Here is a 20,001-nt window from a genome sequence, read left to right as displayed (position 1 = left end):
CTGTATAATATTTAACAGTATTGTTTCAATGTTAAATTTTCTGAGCATGACAATTTTAGTGAGGTTATATAAGAAGACGTTTGTAAGTAGCAGATGCATGGTAAGAGGTATCATGATGTCTGTAATTATGAAACCTCCAAAAAATACATACACACACACATAAATAAGAGGCATGAAAGAGAAAAGAGAAAGAAAACATGGCAACATATTAAGAACCAGTAAACCTAGGATGAGGGATATACCAGTGATCATTGTACTACTTGGGTGATATTTCATTAAATATTATCTCATTAAAAAAATGAAGAGATAAGAGATTGTTCTGAGGAGGGGTCCAAAGGATTCAAGAGATTCCAAAGGGATCCAAGATACAAAATGGGTTTTTTAAAAACCCTGCTTTAAACTTATTACCTTTCATCCTTTCATATACCCTATGCTATAGACATGAAAATACCATTTCCTTTTTCACAGTACTCCAGAGTTCCTTACTTATGTGCTTCCTAATACTTAGAATGTGTCTAAACTTTAACTATTTTTTAATACTGAATTCAATTCAAATTTATTATACCCATAAAGCCTTCCTTGTCCTATTCCAATCAAGACAAATGCTTTCCTTACCCTGAAAGCACAAAACATACTATTTCTAACACTACAAATAGTAATCACTTCACATTACCCTATAAAATATATTCACAATATTTGAATTCCCAAAATATAAGCTCTCCATGAATGTTTATCAAAGGGATCAAAAAGATCCACAGATGAAATGACTACACAAGTGAACAACTGCCACACAACAAATGACCTGTGTCAATCTGCCTAACTGTCTCTCTGTTACTCAATATAAATGCTCAAAAACACAAGAGTTAATTTTCAGATAGCCTCAAGGCCATCTTGAAACTCACATGACAGAGAGCGGCAGAATTAAAACTCCAGGGACACTTCCAAAAAGAGGAACAATGTCCACACCAGTTTCAACTTGGTCACAGATAATATTTAAAAAGAATTTGACTTCTAGTACCTGTTCTTGGTAATGAAATTCATTATCTTCAATTTTCTGAATCTCTTCAAAAATTCTGTGAAAGAACAAAATTATAATTAGAAGACATATTTAAATTTCTCATTGGAATCAACAGCAAGAAAAGAGAAGTATAAAAATAAACAGAATGCCCACATAACCTGTATATTTAACATACATTCACATGTAGAATAATAAGGGTATGGAACCAATAACAGAAATTTGAAAGTGAAAAGTATTAGTCACTCAGTCATGTCTGACTCTTTGCGACCCCATGGACTGTAGGCTACCTGGCTCCTCTGTCCATAGGGTTCTCTAGGCAAGAATACAGGAGTGGGCTGCCATTCCCTTCTCCAGGGGATCTTCCTGACCTGGGATGGAACCTGGGTCTCCTGTACTGCAGGCAGATTCTTTGCCATCTGAGCCACCAGGGGAGTCCCTAGTAAGTGGAGTTTAAGCAAGAAATGCCTGGAACACCATCAAGGTAGGCCTAATCCATGTCTATTGGCAGCCTGAAGGCTAAAACATAGTGGGATTGACCCCTGGCCTAATTCTAATAAGTATATATATATAAATATTACCTTTTCTCTGGGCCAAGCTTTTGCAGCATTTTTAAATACTGGAAGACAGTATGAGCAACCTAAAAACAAAGCATCTAATTATACTGTTGCATAAAGTGATATCTATATAACTTAAAAACCCCTCCATTTTAATTATTTACCTCATAGAAATGTTCATAACCCTCATCAGTCAAAGTAATAGAAATGCTGAACACTGAGTAAGTAGAATTTTGCTCGAATCCTGTCTCACCATTTCCACCAAAGAGTGCAAGAGCCCAGCACCTACAGTGAGAAAAAATTATTCCAATCAGTATCTTGGGATTGACAGTCCACAAATGCTTCAAATTAACAAAATAGGTAGGCTTTCTATGTAAAATTTGGGAAGGCCAGACTTTGAAGCAGTAAGTACTTTCCAACAGTAAATTTAAAAGTACAATTTTTTTACAAAGTACAAAGCTTCCCAAGGAAGTGTAGTGCATACAGAAATGACCAGAAGGAAATAATAGCTATATTTACTCCTTCAGTGGAAACCCTAATATTACAACATAGTAAAACATTAACAGTTTCATGAAGCTGCAGTAATTTTTTGTTGAAGAGAGCAGCACAAAATATTAGAAGCATGTTTTCTGGAAAGCATTTCTCTTTCTCTCTCTCTTTTTTGGCCATACTGCTCAGCTTGCAGGATCTTGGTTCCCCAACCAGGGACTGAATCAGGGCCCTTGGCAGTTAAAGCATGGGGTCCTAACCACTGGACCACCAGGGAATTCCCCTGGGAGGCATTTCTCACATCTCATTTTGAATGATCTCCCAGAAGAAGCCTTAAACAACACTTCAGATACATCCCTATTTAGAATGTTAAGTAAGCTCTTTGAGACCATCAGCTAACCTGACTGCACAGGTTATGCAGGAAAGAATCAGTAAGACTGTATTTTTTCTAACTAGAATAATCCTGAAAGTCTAAAATAAGAAAAGAGGAAGGCAGAATGAAAAATTTGAAATTCTAACAAAGTACAGCAAGATTAAAAGGTTATATAAATCTAAAATCATATAACATTTATTATATAAAGAATATATTTAATTTCATTCACTTTTTCTAGTAACCCTGCCCCCTCAGCTTTCTTTAAATAATTTAGTACACATCAATGTTTTAAAGTCTTTAAATTTCTTTAAATCCACCTTCCATTCTTGAATAGTGTATGGAAAAGTCAAGCAAGGAATTACTTTAATGTGTTTTGGTCCTGATTCTAAAGTTATATTTCTATTATTTGACTAGGCAACTTAAACATGTGCTTAAATGCTTTAGGAGACATTCTGGCTATTTTCTAAAACACACGGCTGTTCACAGTCCCACATAATTTCTATAATTTATCCACCCAATGAAGTTTTCATTAAAGTCCACCTTCTGGAGTGAGAAAGGCTGGAGATCCACAGCATTTAAAATTGACTTTATTATTGTTCAAATACAAATTCTTGATTAGAGCTAACCTTTTATGTAATTCAGGACTCATGGTTCTATAAAACTGTTGTCTACTATTTTTCAGAGATTGCTACACTGAAAATATTTATTAAATACTTGCTTTTTTCTAAGGTAAGAAAGAATGCTGCCTTTGCCTTCATGTCCAACCAGCCAAGAGATATAATGAAGTGGTTTCACCCTTAAAAAAAAAAGTTAAGATCAGAAATTTTAAAATATTAAGGTATAAATACCTTAATTTTACTTTAGAAAATCTTCTGAGACTGATATTTGAGAATGTGGTTATAAACTTATTTTCACATAAATTCCATTAAATATGAAATTATAATTAATTTGATAGCAGCAAGACAAAAACACTTGCTTCTTTGTAAAAATAAATTGTTCCCCACAAAAGCTAATTTACTCAAAGTTCATATATCTGGAATAAACATTAGGTTAAAACAAATACACAGTCCATTAAAACAACTGGATCAAAACATATAGAAATGATACAGTCTTTGGAAAACAGAATCATGGATGACTTTTTTCTACTTTTTAGTAGTTCTCAAGATTTCTACAATGAATTACTTTAGTAATCAGGCAGAGGATGAACAAGGCTTTGCTAATTAAGAACACAGAATAAGAAAATGCAAAAAAAAGGAAGAATGGTATATATAGTATAATTCCAATCCCATAAAAAGATATGTTTTATATTTATTATTTTAATGTTAGGCATACTTATGAGGACAGAGGAGATGCAGAGTTTTACTTTTTACTTAATATTCTTTGTCCTTAATATTATGTAAGCATACTATTTTTCTAATCAAAATTTAAAACAAATGGAATAAACTTTTAAATATGCATATGACCATTTTAACATTTTTGAGACACTCTAACACACAATCAATGAATATTACTACTTCCTATATTATCCCTACACTAAAAAAAAACAAATAGACAATATACATGTTCTCTACTTTCTAAATGGAGGCATACTGATCTTGTTTGTTAACTTCAAGGAACTAGATTGTTAAAAGCATTTTTACTGAACTGAGCTTAAGCAATACACATTACTTTTCTTTCCTTCTGCTTGTGTGTCTTCTTGGGTTTGTTTTGTTGGTAATAGTTTTAGAAACTTCAGTTAACTTTTTATCAGTTCATTAGCATTTATTTCTAATGAAAGAAGCCTTTGTACCCACTTAATGATCCTAACCTTTAAAGAACTTCTTAGCTCAACTCTATGGCTCCTGTAAGATAATTATAAGAATAAACTGAAATGTTTTCCTAACTTCCAAAAATCTGACCTAACTCATTCCCAACTCAAGTAAGTTCTTGAGATTTATGCTGTAGTTGTATGCCAGGCTCAAAATTACTTAATTTTATTTTTCACAAGATCAAACTAAATCATCACCACTAACAAATAAATCATAAGCTAATACATATTTATACTCAAAGTACTAAAGAAATCATTATAAAAGTTAGCATTCACACTGAGATACTTAATTTCAAACACCCAGGAAAAGCAACTAATCCTAAGAAAACTCTAGCTTTTATATCCAGGAAGATATTAAAACATATACCAAAGGCAAAAATCTTGAAGTAGTGGTGTCCCAGTTTATCATCGTACTTGCATTTATAAATCTGGAGTGCCCAAATTTAAACCACTCAGTATGCTTTTAAAATATGATTCTCAGTCAGTATCTAATGGAGTAAATTTGCCTTTGAACTCTTACCTGTAATGCTGCTGTTGAGGGGGAAGTGCCCATGTGATGGTCAGAGCATGGATTTTTCTAATTGGAACAACTGAACAAAAATATTTTTCAGAAGAGCAGACATAAGTGTTTCTCCACAACTTATATATACTATGTTACATGAAATTTTTAATAAATTGTATATATTTCATCCTCTAATAAGCAGGGGAAAGTTAAACACAATATAATTATTATTTCAAGTTGCCAATTTTCCACTTTGAATAGTGCAATTTTGTAAATTTCTTTTTAATTTGGTTTCACAGATAGAGAAGGCATGGATAAAAGAACTATAAAAATATGAACACCCCTAAGGGTGGATCCCTTTTTGCAAGAACAGGTACATGACTAGGAATAAGGAGACCCATGGCTGAAATCTAGCCCTACTACTATCTTGCTATGTGAGTTTATAGGACTTGGAGAAAATAAACTGCATTTAACTCCTTCTGAATCGGTTATGGTATGATGAGTTGGGGTAAATTAAAATATCTCTAAGATTCTTCCCAGTGCTACTATTCTACGATTCTTTGAAGAGAAAATCTACAGTCAGAAAAAAATACAACCAAAAATAAGTTGTCTCTGGGAAGAGTCAGCTTAGTTCGAATGGAGGCAGCAGCATAAACAGTGTGACAAAAGTCACTGGTCAGAGAAAACAAAGAAGAAAGAGACTGGCAACTGGGGTAAAGGAGAAGGAGAAGGGAATAATTAGCCAATTAGGAGAAACAAAAATATTTGCCATGATAAAAAAAGTAAAAAAGAGAAATGGTGAATTAGGAATGCTTTTGCAATATTTACTATAGGCAAATTGTTAAGTAAACTATAGCATAACCAGGTAATGGCTCATTGGGCGGTTATTACAAACATAATATTAAATGAAAAAAGCAAGAGACAGAAGTGCATATACTTTATAATCTCAACTATGTTATAAAAATATACATACAGACTCAAAAGAAAATTTGCCAAAACCACTTCTCTGGATGGTAAGATTTACCAGTGACTCCCCCCACCCATTTTTTTTAAACACTAAATTTGTCTCATTTAATAAAAATTTAGTTTTATAGTGAAGATAAATGGAAGTTATTTCCAAAGTGTTTTCCCATCCCTATTTTTGTCTTTAAAAGGCAAAAAAGAGCAGAATATAGATAAAACAAAATAGGAAAGAAACAAAAAAACACCAAGAACAAAAGGAAACGAGAGAAAAATAGGAAGAAAGCACGAAACAGAGTCAAGCAGCATCAAGGTACCAGACCCATGAATCTGCTACTAGTTAGTGGACTGCTATCTGTCACTAGTTGGATTTCCATTGTCTGTCTACTTCCTTTCCAATCTAGCTGTACTTTCTGTTGTATTCTCATTTTCAAAGAAAATTGGCAGCCCCAATTAAGTTTTAGAGAATGTGCTAAAGTTATTTCAAATAGTTTTAAACCTTTGGTTCACGAACCTCTATAAAGTTTGTTAAATGCTGGTGTGTCAAATGGATCCGTTAAATGGCCAAAGTTTGGTTTGGGTAACCCACTGAAAATAAAACAAATACATTAAAATTTAATTGGCAAAAGCCTTTATAAGCAGTATCTTTAGGGATACCTAAACTGATAGGTATTTATAATCTATTCTATGCGCCCCTGGTTGAGAATCATCCTAGGCATAAGTGAATAGATGGCAAGAAAGCCACAAAATCCTGAACTACACCAACTATTCTTAACTTCAGCCCCAATAACTCAAATACTTTTAAAACTCACGGGAGACAGAAAACAATGAATTGAAGGGACCTCCCCTCCCAATATTTACTGTCTCTATCAGTCCCATTCAACTTTAGTTCTCATCTTAATAGAAAGCCATTTCAGAGAGAAAATTTATACTAGAGATATTTTTTTGATACAACAAATACACATTGAGTGATTCTTAGGAATAAAGTATGGTATTAATAAGCACTGTGGTATTTAAAAAACTTGGATTCTTCCTTCTAAAGGCTTTGCACACAGTTGAATATACTGTTAACTAATATTTCTCCTAAACACGGTCAATATGAAATCAGTATTAATTACCCAGAAGACTTTTTAACCTGGCTAATTAAGGAAACAAAGTTCTTAATGAATAATATTTAAAAGATTTTTTAAATTTAAAATTCTTATCAGGGATTGACCAACAAGACCTAGTGACTCCCTCTATTCTATATGTGCTGTGCTTAGTTGCTCACTCTTATCTGACTCTTTGTGACCTCATGGACAGTAGCCCACCAGGCTCCTCTGTCCATGGGGATTCTCCAGGCAAGAATACTGGAGTGGGAGGCCATGCCCTCCTCCAGGGGTCTTCCCACCCCAGGGATCGAACCCAGGTCTCGCGCATTGCAAGCAGATTCTTTACCACCTGAGCCACCAGGGAAGCCCCTCTATTCAATATACTTATGATTTTATTAGTAAAGTTTCACAGTGAAACACATTTCAATCTGTCACTTGACACTTAAGAAGCTAATATTCATTTCTTATCAAAACAAACAAAACAACCCCATAACATTGGCATGGCTTTCATTATCTTTCCTTGTTAGTATCAATGGAAATTTACATTAGGCAAGATAATAATAACCAATCAGTTGTTATTACAAATTATTCTAACATTTTTAAAACTAATTTCTCTTTCATAAATTTAAAACAAATTGTCTTGGAATGAAGAACTGGAAAAAGTCTAGCTTACTCACCTGATACAAGAAAAAAACAATCTGATTTCATTTAGTTTACTAAAATGCAAACTGCTAAGAGTGAGAAGAGAAACTTATTTGCTTAATTAAATTTTTTGTATTCTCTGTAACAAAAAACATAACAATAAAGTATCTTTTAAATATGTGTATTATTTTTATGAATTTGAAGTGGACCAAAAAATAGTAGCTTTCTGAGCTGGAACTCTACATCCAATTTCTAATAAAAGGCAATTTGATTTGAATATATGCAACAGGCTTTTCAGGTAATATGTAAAGTCAATTATCATCTACAAGATTATTCTTTTGTGAGGGAAAAGCATTCCAAGTTCCAAACCACTGACTTGAAAAACAAACCTTCAGAACATAATTTGTTCTGAGGCAAGGGATACATCTAAGTATATGTATATTCTACCTCTCAACACAATAATACAGTTTCAAGCACTGAACACAGTAACACAAAAGCTCTGAAGAAACACAAAATGAGGCATAAATTCTTCAGAGTTACTGCTTACTATAAGTTTACAAGCTTGGAATTTTGAACTACAGAAACTATGGAAACTTGGGTATTCAAGTCAGTTTTCCCTCTCAAAGCCTGTGTTATCTTGCTGTGTTATCTAAACTACTTTAGGTCTTAATTTAATTACCCGTTTAAAAAATAAACCAAAAGCAAAAAACGGCCTCCTTAACTCCATAGGAGTATGATTTATGAAAATAAATGTCTTACTTGTTTGGTATCTGAGAGAAGATCTCAGTCACCCACTTTTCCAAAGTATCCAGAGTTTCTTTGTGGAGAAGGCAGGAAGGAGACAGAGAAAGGCAATGTTGTTATTAAAAGCAGAAATGCAATTAGATTTCTCATGGATTTTTAGCTATAAAATAAAGGAATACTTTAATTTGGGCATCACTTGCCACTCCTTAACCAGTAATCAGTAACAGGAAAAATAACTATTTAAGAAAATCTTGAGATACATATAATTTAATTTTGTTGAGACTTCTTTATTCTTTCTTCCTAGTGAATTTAGAGAAAGCAAACAAGTAGAAAAAAAGTTTTTGCTAGGCAAGAGATGAGAATACATCAATCACCATTCCAAAACTTACGGTTTCGCTTAACTAACCTACACTACACTGACCGTTCTCAGCAGCTCATCAGTACTATTATATTCCATTTGTTTTACATCAATATACACTTGCTGAGGTCTTCTTAGGTTGATATGATTTCTATCTTCTCTCGATTCTTTTTCTTATATTTCATAAGAAATTCTTTTCAAATTTCTAGTAAAACAGGAGTTCTAAATGAAAAAGGAAATCTTTTAGTCTTATCCCAGTGATTTGTTACCATCACCATCACTGGATATTACTTGTTAGTTTCAACAGACACATGAGTTTCACTAACTCAAAAAGTGATGCCCCAGGATATATAAAACAAAATGCAAATCAGTAATCAAGTTCTGAATTTACTCCATACTATTTATATTGATATTTAACTTGTAAATGATACAATAAATGCTGACACTCCAAACTGACTCTAGATTGGACAAAGTTCTCTTATCGAATATGTGGGACTTATTTTAGAAATTTGCAAGAAGCATTAATATATTTGCTATCACTGAAGAAAAGAATGCAAAAGAATCAATACCCAGTTGAAAAAAAAAATGCATGTTCATGACAGATTTGGAAACAAAAATTAGTTTTAAATTGCAAATTAACATTACACAGTAAATATAGAATTGCCTATTTTAATAAATGTTGTAAAAGGAAATGAGATGCACATTTGCAGTCTAAATGCCATACCTTATGTTCATGTCAACTTTAGTGGACTAATTTTGATTCTAAATATAAAAATGTTTTATAATTAAGTGCCAAGTCAGCTCTGATCTTAATTTTGACAATGAGAGAGCAAAATTTTATAAAATGGAGAATTACATTAGGGTGGGAAAATTTGTTTTTCAAAAAGAAATATACAAACTGAGGTTTATCAAATGTGTATCAAATATACAAATATGAGGTATATCAAAATGTATAGTTCAGCAAATGACTGACTTTGAAAATCAACCTAAGGAGAATAAAATATAAAGAAAACAAAAGAAAGATACTATGATTTCTTTAATGAGAAAAGTTGATACAACATTATCTTCACTAAAGATAAAAGAAGTGAAAGTGTAGAGGTACTGACCAATATTTTTACATTTAAGATACTTCTGCTAGCATCACCATGATAGGCTTCAATTAATCATGCCATTTTATTGGACCCTATGTAATGATGAAAAGACAAACACTGTGGAAACAGATGGGGAAACAGTGGAAACAGTGTCAGACTTTATTTTTCTGGGCTCCAAAATCACTGCAAATGGTGACTGCAGCCATGAAATTAAAAGACGCTTACTCCTTGGAAGGAAAGTTATGACCAACCTAGAGAGCATATTCAAAAGCAGAGACATTACTTTGCCAACAAAGGTCCTTTCTAGTCAAGGCTATGGTTTTTCCTGTGGTCATGTATGGATGTGAGAGTTGGACTGTGAAGAAGGCTGAGCGCTGAAGAATTGATGCTTTTGAACTGTGGTGTTGGAGAAGACTCTTGAGAGTCCCTTGGACTGCAAGGAGATCCAACCAGTCCATTCTGAAGGAGATCAGCCCTGGGATTTCTTTGGAAGGAATGATGCTAAAGCTGAAAGTCCAGTACTTTGGCCACCTCATGCGAAGAGTTGACTCATTGGAAAAGACTCTGATGCTGGGAGGGATTGGGGGCAGGAGGAGAAGGGGACGACAGAGGATGAGATGGCTGGATGGCGTCACTGACTCGATGGACGTGAGTCTGAGTGAACTCCGGGAGTTGGTGCTGGACAGGGAGGCCTGGCGTGCTGCAATTCGTGGGGTCACAAAGAGTCGGACACGACTGAGCGACTGATCTGATCTGATCTGTGCCCTCTAAGAGTTTATGATTAACACAAATTAAATGCAAAAGCAGAGATGATAAAGGCAGCAGCCAAATGTTGCTCAAAAGACCAATTCACAATCTATTAGTACATTAATACACTAACACTAGCCAAGAGATAAGACTTATGTCTATAGGAGAAAAACATTTGCCTGAGAATCAGATGATCTTGTGTGTCCCTGAGCTTTGCCTCTTCAAATTCTGATTTCCTTTAGTTCATATTAGGATCAACCACTAAAGTAAGTTAACAGTGCACAGTAACACTGATATGACAGACAAGTCCTAAAAAAGCACTACTTTCAAGTAATTCTAAGGGCCATAGTAGACAATATTACCTTTGGATTGAACCACTAAAGTCATGTAATGAGCAGAATAATAACGCAGCCAGAATTCTCTCAATCTAGCATGTGTATCAGTATTATTTCTTTTGGGCTCATGTTTGAGAGTTTCAGCATTTCCTATAAAAAAATGAAAAAGATTATAGATATGATTAAGTTTACTGTATTAAAAGTCTCTACACTGACAGTGCATCCTCTGCTACTATATACAACTAAGGAAATAACCCAGGTGACTCAAAATACTGAAACAGTTTATCAAAATAAGACAAAAATTCACAAGAAACAATTTCAAGGTTTATTTTAACACATAAGGAATTAATCTCTAGTTAGCAATACTGCAACAACAGTATTTGCCTTACGCTTCCTTTCTTAATAATTAGTCTATTAGGTTTTATCTATGAATTATTTTAGTAATATTCTGCATAATTCTTAAATATAAACCACATACAGCCAGGATGCCATATAGAGTATACAACTGTACAAACAAGCAAACAAGCAAATCATCCTTTGAATGATTGGTCTAAATGCCATTAGGCCAACTCATTCCAGATTCTACTCTGTAGTCAAGTGGATTAATATAAGGCTATAATAACTGAATTCTAACACTAAGAAACAGCCATTATGAAAAACAGACACCATTTAAACAGTTTACCAATTAAACAAAATTAGGTCACAGCTCAAAAACTACTAGAGAAATCACTGCTCAATCTCTGTTGATAAAGGCAAATTCAGGTTGGGGTAGAGCACATATTTTATAACACACTTTTATAAATTCACACTGTGGTAGTAGAGCATCTGGTACCCAAAAAACATTTTCTAAATAAATAGTAGGTGCTATTCCTCATACATCCAACATTAGGGAACCAAAACATAGGCATACTTAACTGCTTTCTATTTGAAAAGCTACCTACCTACCTACCCCAAAATGTAAAAAGTACCTAACTACCTTACCTTTTCATTATTTATAAACCCTTCATGTTCTCAATCTTTCTTTACTAGAAAATATGAAACACGATGAAATATTTAGTCTCTTACCCCAAAAAAATTTCCCCATAGGATGTCCAGGTCTAGCAAGGCTTCCAAACAACATTTCCTTTCTGTTTGCATCAGAGGGTCTTGCAAGCTGATATTCTGTCAATTTTAAAGAAATATTTTTAATAAAATGAAATTCAGTATCTTGATTTACTATCTGGAAATTCAGGCTTAAACAACTGAAAGTAAGGAAGTAACAAAAATTAATTTTATGAATCATGTATAGTAAGACTGAAGTGGGAAATTCAATGATCTAGGACAAGTTCTATGACTTAATATATTCTGTAATTTTGGGTAGTCAATTCACCTTTCTAGAGATTTTCCTTTATTTTCAAATGAAACAGGTAGTTAATGACCTGAAAGTTTCAAGTCTAGAATATGAGAACCAAAATATTGCCTGCCAATCAGTAAACAAAGGATGTTACAGTCATCAAGCCATCACATTACAGCCGCAGGGACAGCGTGCCCTAAGGAAACTCAGCATGAGAAAACACAGGATACTGGCCCCAGATAGCTGAGATGCTATCAAAGGAATGATTTCAGTGAGTCCAGACTCTTGCATCTTCCCATACATAGAAAAGCACTAAATTCCTTACCTTGAGATATCTCATTTTCTTTTATTAACAGTAATCTTTTGATGTTCCAACTACCTGGTCTCCTGTTGCAAAAAACTCCTATATATCCTGGCTCCCTGATCCCCCTTGCCACTTTGGAACAGTTTTCTCAACATTATCTGAGATGCTGCGTCCCAGGCTTGAAGTCCTCAGAGAACCCGTCAAGTAAAACATAACTCTCAACTTTTAGGCTGTGCATTTTTATTCAGTCAACAGAGGCTATGTCCAAGATTTTATCAATGAAGGTGCTAATAAAATGTTAAATCAAATTCCTTATTATCTGAGAACTTTGCCATATATATTATTTAAATTTCCTCCAAAGCCAACTATGTAGGTAATAAAGTACTAATGGTTAAAAACAATCACTTTGAAGCCAGAAATATCTTTGCTAGAATCCAAGTTCTGCAATTACTAAGCTGCATAACATTGAGGAAGTTATCTAACTTCCTAGATTCTATTTTTCGTCTAGAGTATGGAGTTACTAGTACCAAGCTCATAGGATTTTTCAAAATAAGAATTAAATAAGATACATTCCTACACTGAACATCTACTATGCACCAGGTACTACTAAACTAGTTGCTGGAGGTAGAAAGTTCAGAATCAAAGCAGAGTCAAGATATAAGGCTGAAGAGATAAGGAAGAAACAATTTTTGAAAGAGCCCTTCTAAGCCTCAGTTTCACTGCATGTCAAGTAAGGATAATGGAGGTAATAATTATAATAAGCTCAATAAATATTAGCTATTATTACTTATAGGAATAATGGTAAGACATTACCAGTGTTTAATAAGGAGAGTAACATTATTATTATCATAGATCTAGACTTCAGTAAGTTCATTCTGGTTGTAAAAGTAAAGACAGGAAAACTGATGAGGAGCCACCACTGTTATACTTGGAAAGAGAGCGGAAACCAAAGTGGTGACAGAAGGGAAGGAAAGTAGTAGAAACATATATGAAATAACATACTTCAGTTACAAGTCATGAAGTCTAAATCAAAGGTGAGACAGTAAAAAAAAATATAATTTCCATATCTAGAAAGCATACATAGTAAAAAGTATATATACATAGCTTCAACAGAGCAAATTTTTAAAATCTCTGTAAAAACATGAAGATATGGTGGCTATAACACAGAAGAAACAATTCCATTATTAAAGTGTGAAAGACTGAACAATGGCCCCCAAAGATGGCCGTATCTTAATCTCCAAAACCTCTGAATGTGTTACCTTATATGGTAAAAGGAACTTTGCACTGTGATTAAATTAATGATCTTGCGAAGAGACTCTACGGGATTATCTGGGTGGTCCCAATGTAATCAGAGGGTCCTTAAAAGACAGAGGTAAGAGGATCAAGGTCAGAAGATGTTAAGACAAAAGCAGGGTCAGATAGCAAAGGAGATTCCACACCAATGGCTCTTAAGATAATGAAAGGAGCCACAGTCTAGGAAAGTAGGTGGTATCTAGAAGGTAGAAAAGCAAACAGATTCTCCCTTGGGGCCGCCAACAGAAATGCAGTCCTGAGGAAATATTTTAGATTTCTGACCTTCAAAAGTTTAAGAAAATAAATCTGTTATTTTAAGCTTTCTGGTAATTTATTACAGCAGCAACAGGAAACCATAACAGAGTAGACATATAAACATATCTACAAAAAGTAATTTAGAATTCCCCTACAACTGATAAAAATAGAGTATAAATACTGAACACTTAAAGAACACACTCAACCACTTGATTATATTAAAAAAAGTTTTGGTCATATCCCCAATCTCAATTACTAAGGTACAATATGTAGGCAATTACACATGATTATGTAGAGTATGAATAATCGTTAAAATAAAGAGCTAATCATTAAGAATAATATTTTCTCTACAATCTTATTTTAGCAATAAGTCAATCTGATTTTAAGATCTATCCTGTGTACATTTGTGGCTTCTGTGATTAAATGTATTCAAGAAAATTATAAAACAATGAACAGACCTATCTGCATTGTGCAAACAAATTCTTATAAATTTATGTGTATAACCACTCCATTGAAAGATCAGACCAAAAACAGACTGTCAATGCAGGGCATGGTAATGAAGGTACAAGAAGTGATAAATTTAAAACCTAGCAAAGAATCTCTTCCATAAGCAGGAGGAGAAGGAAAAGGAAAATGAAAAGATGAATCTACCATGACAGTTGAATTTCAACTCCTCTCACACTGAATGGGTCATTAAAGCATACAGGCAGCTAAAAACATGCAAATGAGGTAAGAATGATAGAATAAAGATTATTACATCTGAATAAAAGAAAATAACATTCAATTGTGAAGCTTTCAAAAGTGCTTAATAGACCTCATTATTTCTAGATACTGATTCTGAAAAAAGAAAGGCTAAGATATGTGACTACAATACTGACTTAGAACTAGCCTAGAGCTGTTAACACTTAATGGCCTGCATACGATATGTAACATGTGACACTATTCAATTATAAATGTTTTGTGGCTTTAGCCAAGATAAATTTATGCTGTGTTCATATTAAGTATCAGTATCTACCAATGTGTAAATACTGAGTCCCCAAATGTTCGTATGTTCAATGTTCATAGACCCTAAACTTAAGCTCATCTTAAATTTTCTGATGTATTATAAATACAAATAAGAGAATAATATATCATTAACAATATGCTAAAAAACAACTACTTAATGAATACTAGTTTGTTACACCAAAATTTAGACCTCTCCCATCTCCTTGCATACAAGGCATGCTCAGTCACTTCAGTTGTGTCCGACTCTCTATGACCTCATGGACCACGGACCGCCAGGCTTCTCTGTCCATGGGATTCTCCAGGCAAAAATACTGGAGTGGCTTGCCATGCACTCCTCCAAGGGATCATGCCAACCCATGGATCAAACCTGCATCTCCTGCACTGCAGGTGGGCTCTTTATCGCTGAGCCACTGGGGAAGCCCCTTTCATCTCCCTAATCTCAAGTAAATCCTTAATACTTAGAAGGTTAAGTAACTAATGATATATACCTAGCTATTTGTATCGGATTACAAATTGAAACCTAGGTCTCCTATCATCAGAAACAAAAAAAACAGAGCCTTTAGCCTAAATTCATTTTAAACCAAAACTACTTATTGTGAGTGTGTGAGTACATATCATATAACACATATTCAAAATATAATATATTCTGAATTAAACTTATAAAATTAAATCAGATGTTTAATCTTTTTTGGGGGGGCCTTACCACACAACTAGCAAACTTAGTCTGCCAACCAAAGATTGAGCCCAGGCTCTAGCAGTACAATTTCTGAGTCCTATCATTGGACCATCAGGGTCCTTTTAACCTTTTAAATGGCAATTTCAACCTACTCTTGAAACTATACAAATAAAAACACACTTGAAAGAATTAAAGACACAGAATATAGTTCCTAGGTTCCCAAAAGCAGGGAAAGCTTTTAGAGTTTTCCTTATTTATTTTAGTTTTCATACATTCAACAAAGTTATCTGGGCCTATGAAAAAAGTTGTGGGTAAGTAAATAACAAAAATGAAGAAAATAAATCTTTGATTATAAGAAGCTACTACAACTAGAAGGAATCTAACTCCATTCTACCCTCTTTTACTAATAAATTGAGGGCCACAATTAGTGACATTTCTATAAGTAAAACACAGTTTGCTGGCTTGAAAACAAATAGTTCTTTCCAGTCATCTGCAGTTTATTTTGCCTAGTGAAGGCTCCTGCTGCTGCTGCCAAATTGCTTCAGTCGTGTCCCACCCTGTGCGACCCCACAGACGGCAGCCCACCAGGCTCCCCCATCCCTGGGATTCTCCAGGCAAGGACACTGGAGTGGGTTGCCATGTCCTTCTCCAATGCATGAAAGTGAAACGTGAAAGTGAAGTCACTCAGTCGTGTCCGACTCTTAGCGACCCCATGGACTGCAGCCTACCAGGCTCCTCTGTCCATGGGATTTTCCAGGCAAGAGGACTGGAGTGGGGTGCCACTGCCTTCTCCGCTTGAAGGCAGTAAATGATTATCAGAAATAGATACACAATCAAACCAAAGGGAAAATGTTACAAAAGGAAGAACTAGTACAAAGACCTGGCCTCTTCAGTCATGCAAGCCAAGCCTAACCTATATGAACTGGAAGTCCCCCGCAGTGTACTATTACGTGTTTCTAATGCTAAAATAAGGAAGCAAAAAAATAAATAAATAAATAAAATAAAATAAGGAAGCAGGGTTAATCTGCAGTGATATTATTTATTGATACCCTGTAACTGAGGGATATCTGTAGCACAGTTCTCTAATGAATCCTCACCCTATACAGACACACAGTTTTCCTTATGGTCTTCAATCTTGAAAACACAAAGATAAGAAAGACCATCAAAAAGTAAAATTAAAAGGTTTCCTGCTCAGGAGTTTAGTTTCTTCATCTATAAACATATCAAAATTATTTTCAGAACTACAGAAGCTAAAACCACAAAGTAACAGAAGTTACTGACACACAGAGGTAACAAAAAATAAGCTATTTTAATATCAGGATGGTGCATAAGGTAAAGCCTCAGAGGAAATATTTCTTCATGCAAAAAGAGTATGTGAACTTCTAAAGTTTGAATACCCAGTATTAGTCTTAAGAATTAAGAATTATGGTTAAGAGGTCAGTCACTGTGGTTAAACCCTCAAAAAACGCAAAGGCTGAAAAATCAAAAATCCACAATCCTTTGATTTATTTCAAATCTATACTGAATAGACATTTAATGGCTTCAGTAATAAACATGACATTTCTATTTTAATTTAGCCCTTTATGACATAAAGAGTGATAAAGGATGATAAATGTGCTAAATAACTAGATCAATGAAGGAATAAGCAGTAAAACATAAAGTACTTACCACTATCAACAGCTTCAACTTCTCGGTCAATTGCATCTCTGATCATTAGTGGATGGATGAAAAACTGGGCCCATCTTAAGACAAAAAAAAAAAAAAAAAACCTGTCTGGTAAAAGCTTTTCACTAGTCAACATCTATTTTTTTAAAGTAAGAAACTTTACTAAGTTGGAGATTTAGTTCATTATCGTGCGTATAAAACCTAAACAATTTACAGCATTTCTAGATTTTGAGGTCTACAAACCACTTTTTCTCTATTATGAAATATAATACCCATTACAGAAAAATACATAAAACATGAGCATACAGACTATAAGGCAAATACCAAAGTGGCAACTACTCAGTTCAAGAAATAGAACACTGTCAAAACTCTAGAAGCACCCAGCACCCATCTCAGAAGTAATATCATAGATGTTACAGTAATCACTTCTCTGCTTTTCATGGTAGTTTTAACACATATACATGTATTTCTAGACTGGTGTTTCTTGATTTTTTTTTTTCCCCATTATCAACCCTAAGGAGCCTTTTCAGAAATCTTATTCCAATCACTACCCTATGAAATTTAAGCACACATATAAAGCCTGTTTACATACTGTATGTGTACCTGATTTCATAAGTAAAAAGTATCTTGAGGACTCCTCTTTTTTAACTTTTTAAGTTAAAATATTAAAGGTTATTCGTATTTCACTTAATTGTGTAACTGTATTTGTAAACTTTAACATATTTCTTATGTAGGTTGTGGTACATCAAATTACATATGCAAAATATCCATTTAAATAATAACAGGAATACAAGCAAGTTTTTAAAAAATTACTATTTATTTTTCCAGCAAGACGTTAAAAAAATTAATTTCCTACAATATTTAATAAACTTTGAACTTCTGCTTGCTCTGAGAAGAAACTTTTAACTTAATTAGCTACTAGTACTCATTAAGGGAGAAGGCAATGGCACCCCACTCTAGTACTCTTGCCTGGAAAATCCCATGGACGGAGGAGCCTGGTAGGCTGCAGTCCATGAGGTCACTAAGAGTCGGACACGACTGAGCTACTTCACTTTCACTTTTCACTTTCATGCATTGGAGAAGGAAATGGCAACCCACTCCAGTGTTCTTGCCTGGAAAATCCCAGGGGTGGGGGAGCCTGGTGGGCTGCCGTCTATGGGTCGCACAGAGTCATACACGACTGAAGCAACTTAGCAGCAGCAGCAGCAGCAGCAATAGCAGCAGTAGCAGTACTCATTAAAATATTACTGACATTTTTTTCTTTTCAGTACTTGTTATAATGATGAGCTAAATAATTTTTATTGAATTAAATAATAAAACAGAATATTATATTTAATTCTAAAAATCAAAGTCACACACAAAAGGAGAGGGTCAAACATAAACAACATCCACAAGGCAGCTAATGACAACCAACTGACACACGCAGACTACCTCTAGTGATGATTTCAAGATCAAACAATCATTTGAAAGTCCTCCAATCATCTATCACCACAGTTTTGCAGCCCAGACCTTGCATACGCTCTGCATCTCTTCCATGAACTCAGTGTCAGTGTAAATGGTGCTCATGTGATACTTGAGAAAATTCAGAAAGAAATTAATACTAAGTGAAGATTTTGCAGGTAGGGTTAAGCTTTGGAGGGCCACAAACCATTATAATATCAAACATTTTTTTACCTCCAAGAACCAACTTCTGCTACCAAAAGAAACAATATGAACCCTGCCAAGAATGCATGTTCTAGACAATAAAGTTTCATTTTTGAACTTCATATAAATGGATATACAGTTTATATACCCTTTACATGATTTATTTAACTCAACACTTTTAATAGTCATTCATGATGTTACATGTAACTGTGGCTGATTTATTTTCACTGCAGTAGAATATTTCACTGTATGAATTTACTCATCCATTCTACGGCTGATGGACATTTGTGCTGGTTCCGGATCTGAACCATTACAAGCAATGCTGTCAAAAACATTCTTATAAACATGTACCATAGCACATGTACACAAGTTTGTCTAAATATCTATCTAAGAAAGAACTCCTAGGTAATAGCATACGCATCATACGTTCTACATCACCAAGTCAATACCAAACCTTTCCAAAAGTGATTGTGCCAGTTTACTCTTGCATCAGAGCATTCCTCCAATCCTCTACCACTTCACCCTCACTTGGTATTGTCAGACGTTAAAATTTTCTGTAACTTTTAGAAGGATACTTAAATTTCATAATGATTTGAATTTACATTTTCCTGATAGAACATCTTATATTTTTAGTAATAATTTTAATTTCTTATTTTATAATATGCCTGTTTAAGGGCTTTTTCTATTGGGTTGTACTTTTCTTATTGATTCTAAGAGTATATATATTTAATTATCCATTGTGGCTCAGACGGTAAAACGTCTGCCTACAATGCAGGAGACCTGGGTTCGATTCCTGGGTCAGGAAGATCCCCTGGAGAAGGAAATGGCTACCTGCTCCAGTACTCTTGCCTGGAAAATCCCATGGATGGAGGATCCTGGTAGGCTGCAGTTCATGGAGTCGCAAAGAGTCGGACACAACTGAGCAACTTCACTTCACTTATATAGTATGTAACAGCATATATAATCATGTGTAAACATATGTAATCTAATAATTAAAACTCAATGGTAGTTATTCTAAATATAAGTCCTTTGTTAGTTACATGTGTTACAAATATATTCTTCCACTTTATACTTGCTTTTTTCACTCTCTTTACGTTACCATTACATGAACCCAA

At 34.3% G+C, this 20,001-nt stretch overlaps 1 protein-coding gene across 2 annotated transcripts in view; it reads right to left on the bottom strand.

Annotated features, from left to right (window-relative positions):
* The window catches only part of NRDC (nardilysin convertase), a 96,066-nt gene that overhangs the window by 38,178 nt on the left and 37,887 nt on the right, over nucleotides 1-20,001 (bottom strand). For both annotated transcript variants that reach the window (XM_055585921.1, XM_055585922.1), the window contains 10 exons: nucleotides 17,246-17,319; nucleotides 11,777-11,872; nucleotides 10,739-10,861; nucleotides 8,196-8,253; nucleotides 6,218-6,291; nucleotides 4,762-4,831; nucleotides 3,153-3,230; nucleotides 1,737-1,857; nucleotides 1,597-1,655; nucleotides 1,019-1,073 (listed from right to left, as the gene is read on the bottom strand). In XM_055585921.1, the coding sequence (XP_055441896.1) occupies nucleotides 1,019-1,073; nucleotides 1,597-1,655; nucleotides 1,737-1,857; nucleotides 3,153-3,230; nucleotides 4,762-4,831; nucleotides 6,218-6,291; nucleotides 8,196-8,253; nucleotides 10,739-10,861; nucleotides 11,777-11,872; nucleotides 17,246-17,319 (808 nt within the window). The remainder of the gene's footprint in view (nucleotides 1-1,018; nucleotides 1,074-1,596; nucleotides 1,656-1,736; nucleotides 1,858-3,152; nucleotides 3,231-4,761; nucleotides 4,832-6,217; nucleotides 6,292-8,195; nucleotides 8,254-10,738; nucleotides 10,862-11,776; nucleotides 11,873-17,245; nucleotides 17,320-20,001) is intronic.

The sequence above is a fragment of the Bubalus kerabau genome, chromosome 6 (assembly GCF_029407905.1).
Source record: "Bubalus kerabau isolate K-KA32 ecotype Philippines breed swamp buffalo chromosome 6, PCC_UOA_SB_1v2, whole genome shotgun sequence".
Taxonomy (NCBI): Eukaryota; Metazoa; Chordata; class Mammalia; order Artiodactyla; family Bovidae; genus Bubalus; species Bubalus kerabau.
Note: the sequence above shows the minus strand (reverse complement) of the source record. Positions and strands in the feature narration are given on the sequence as shown.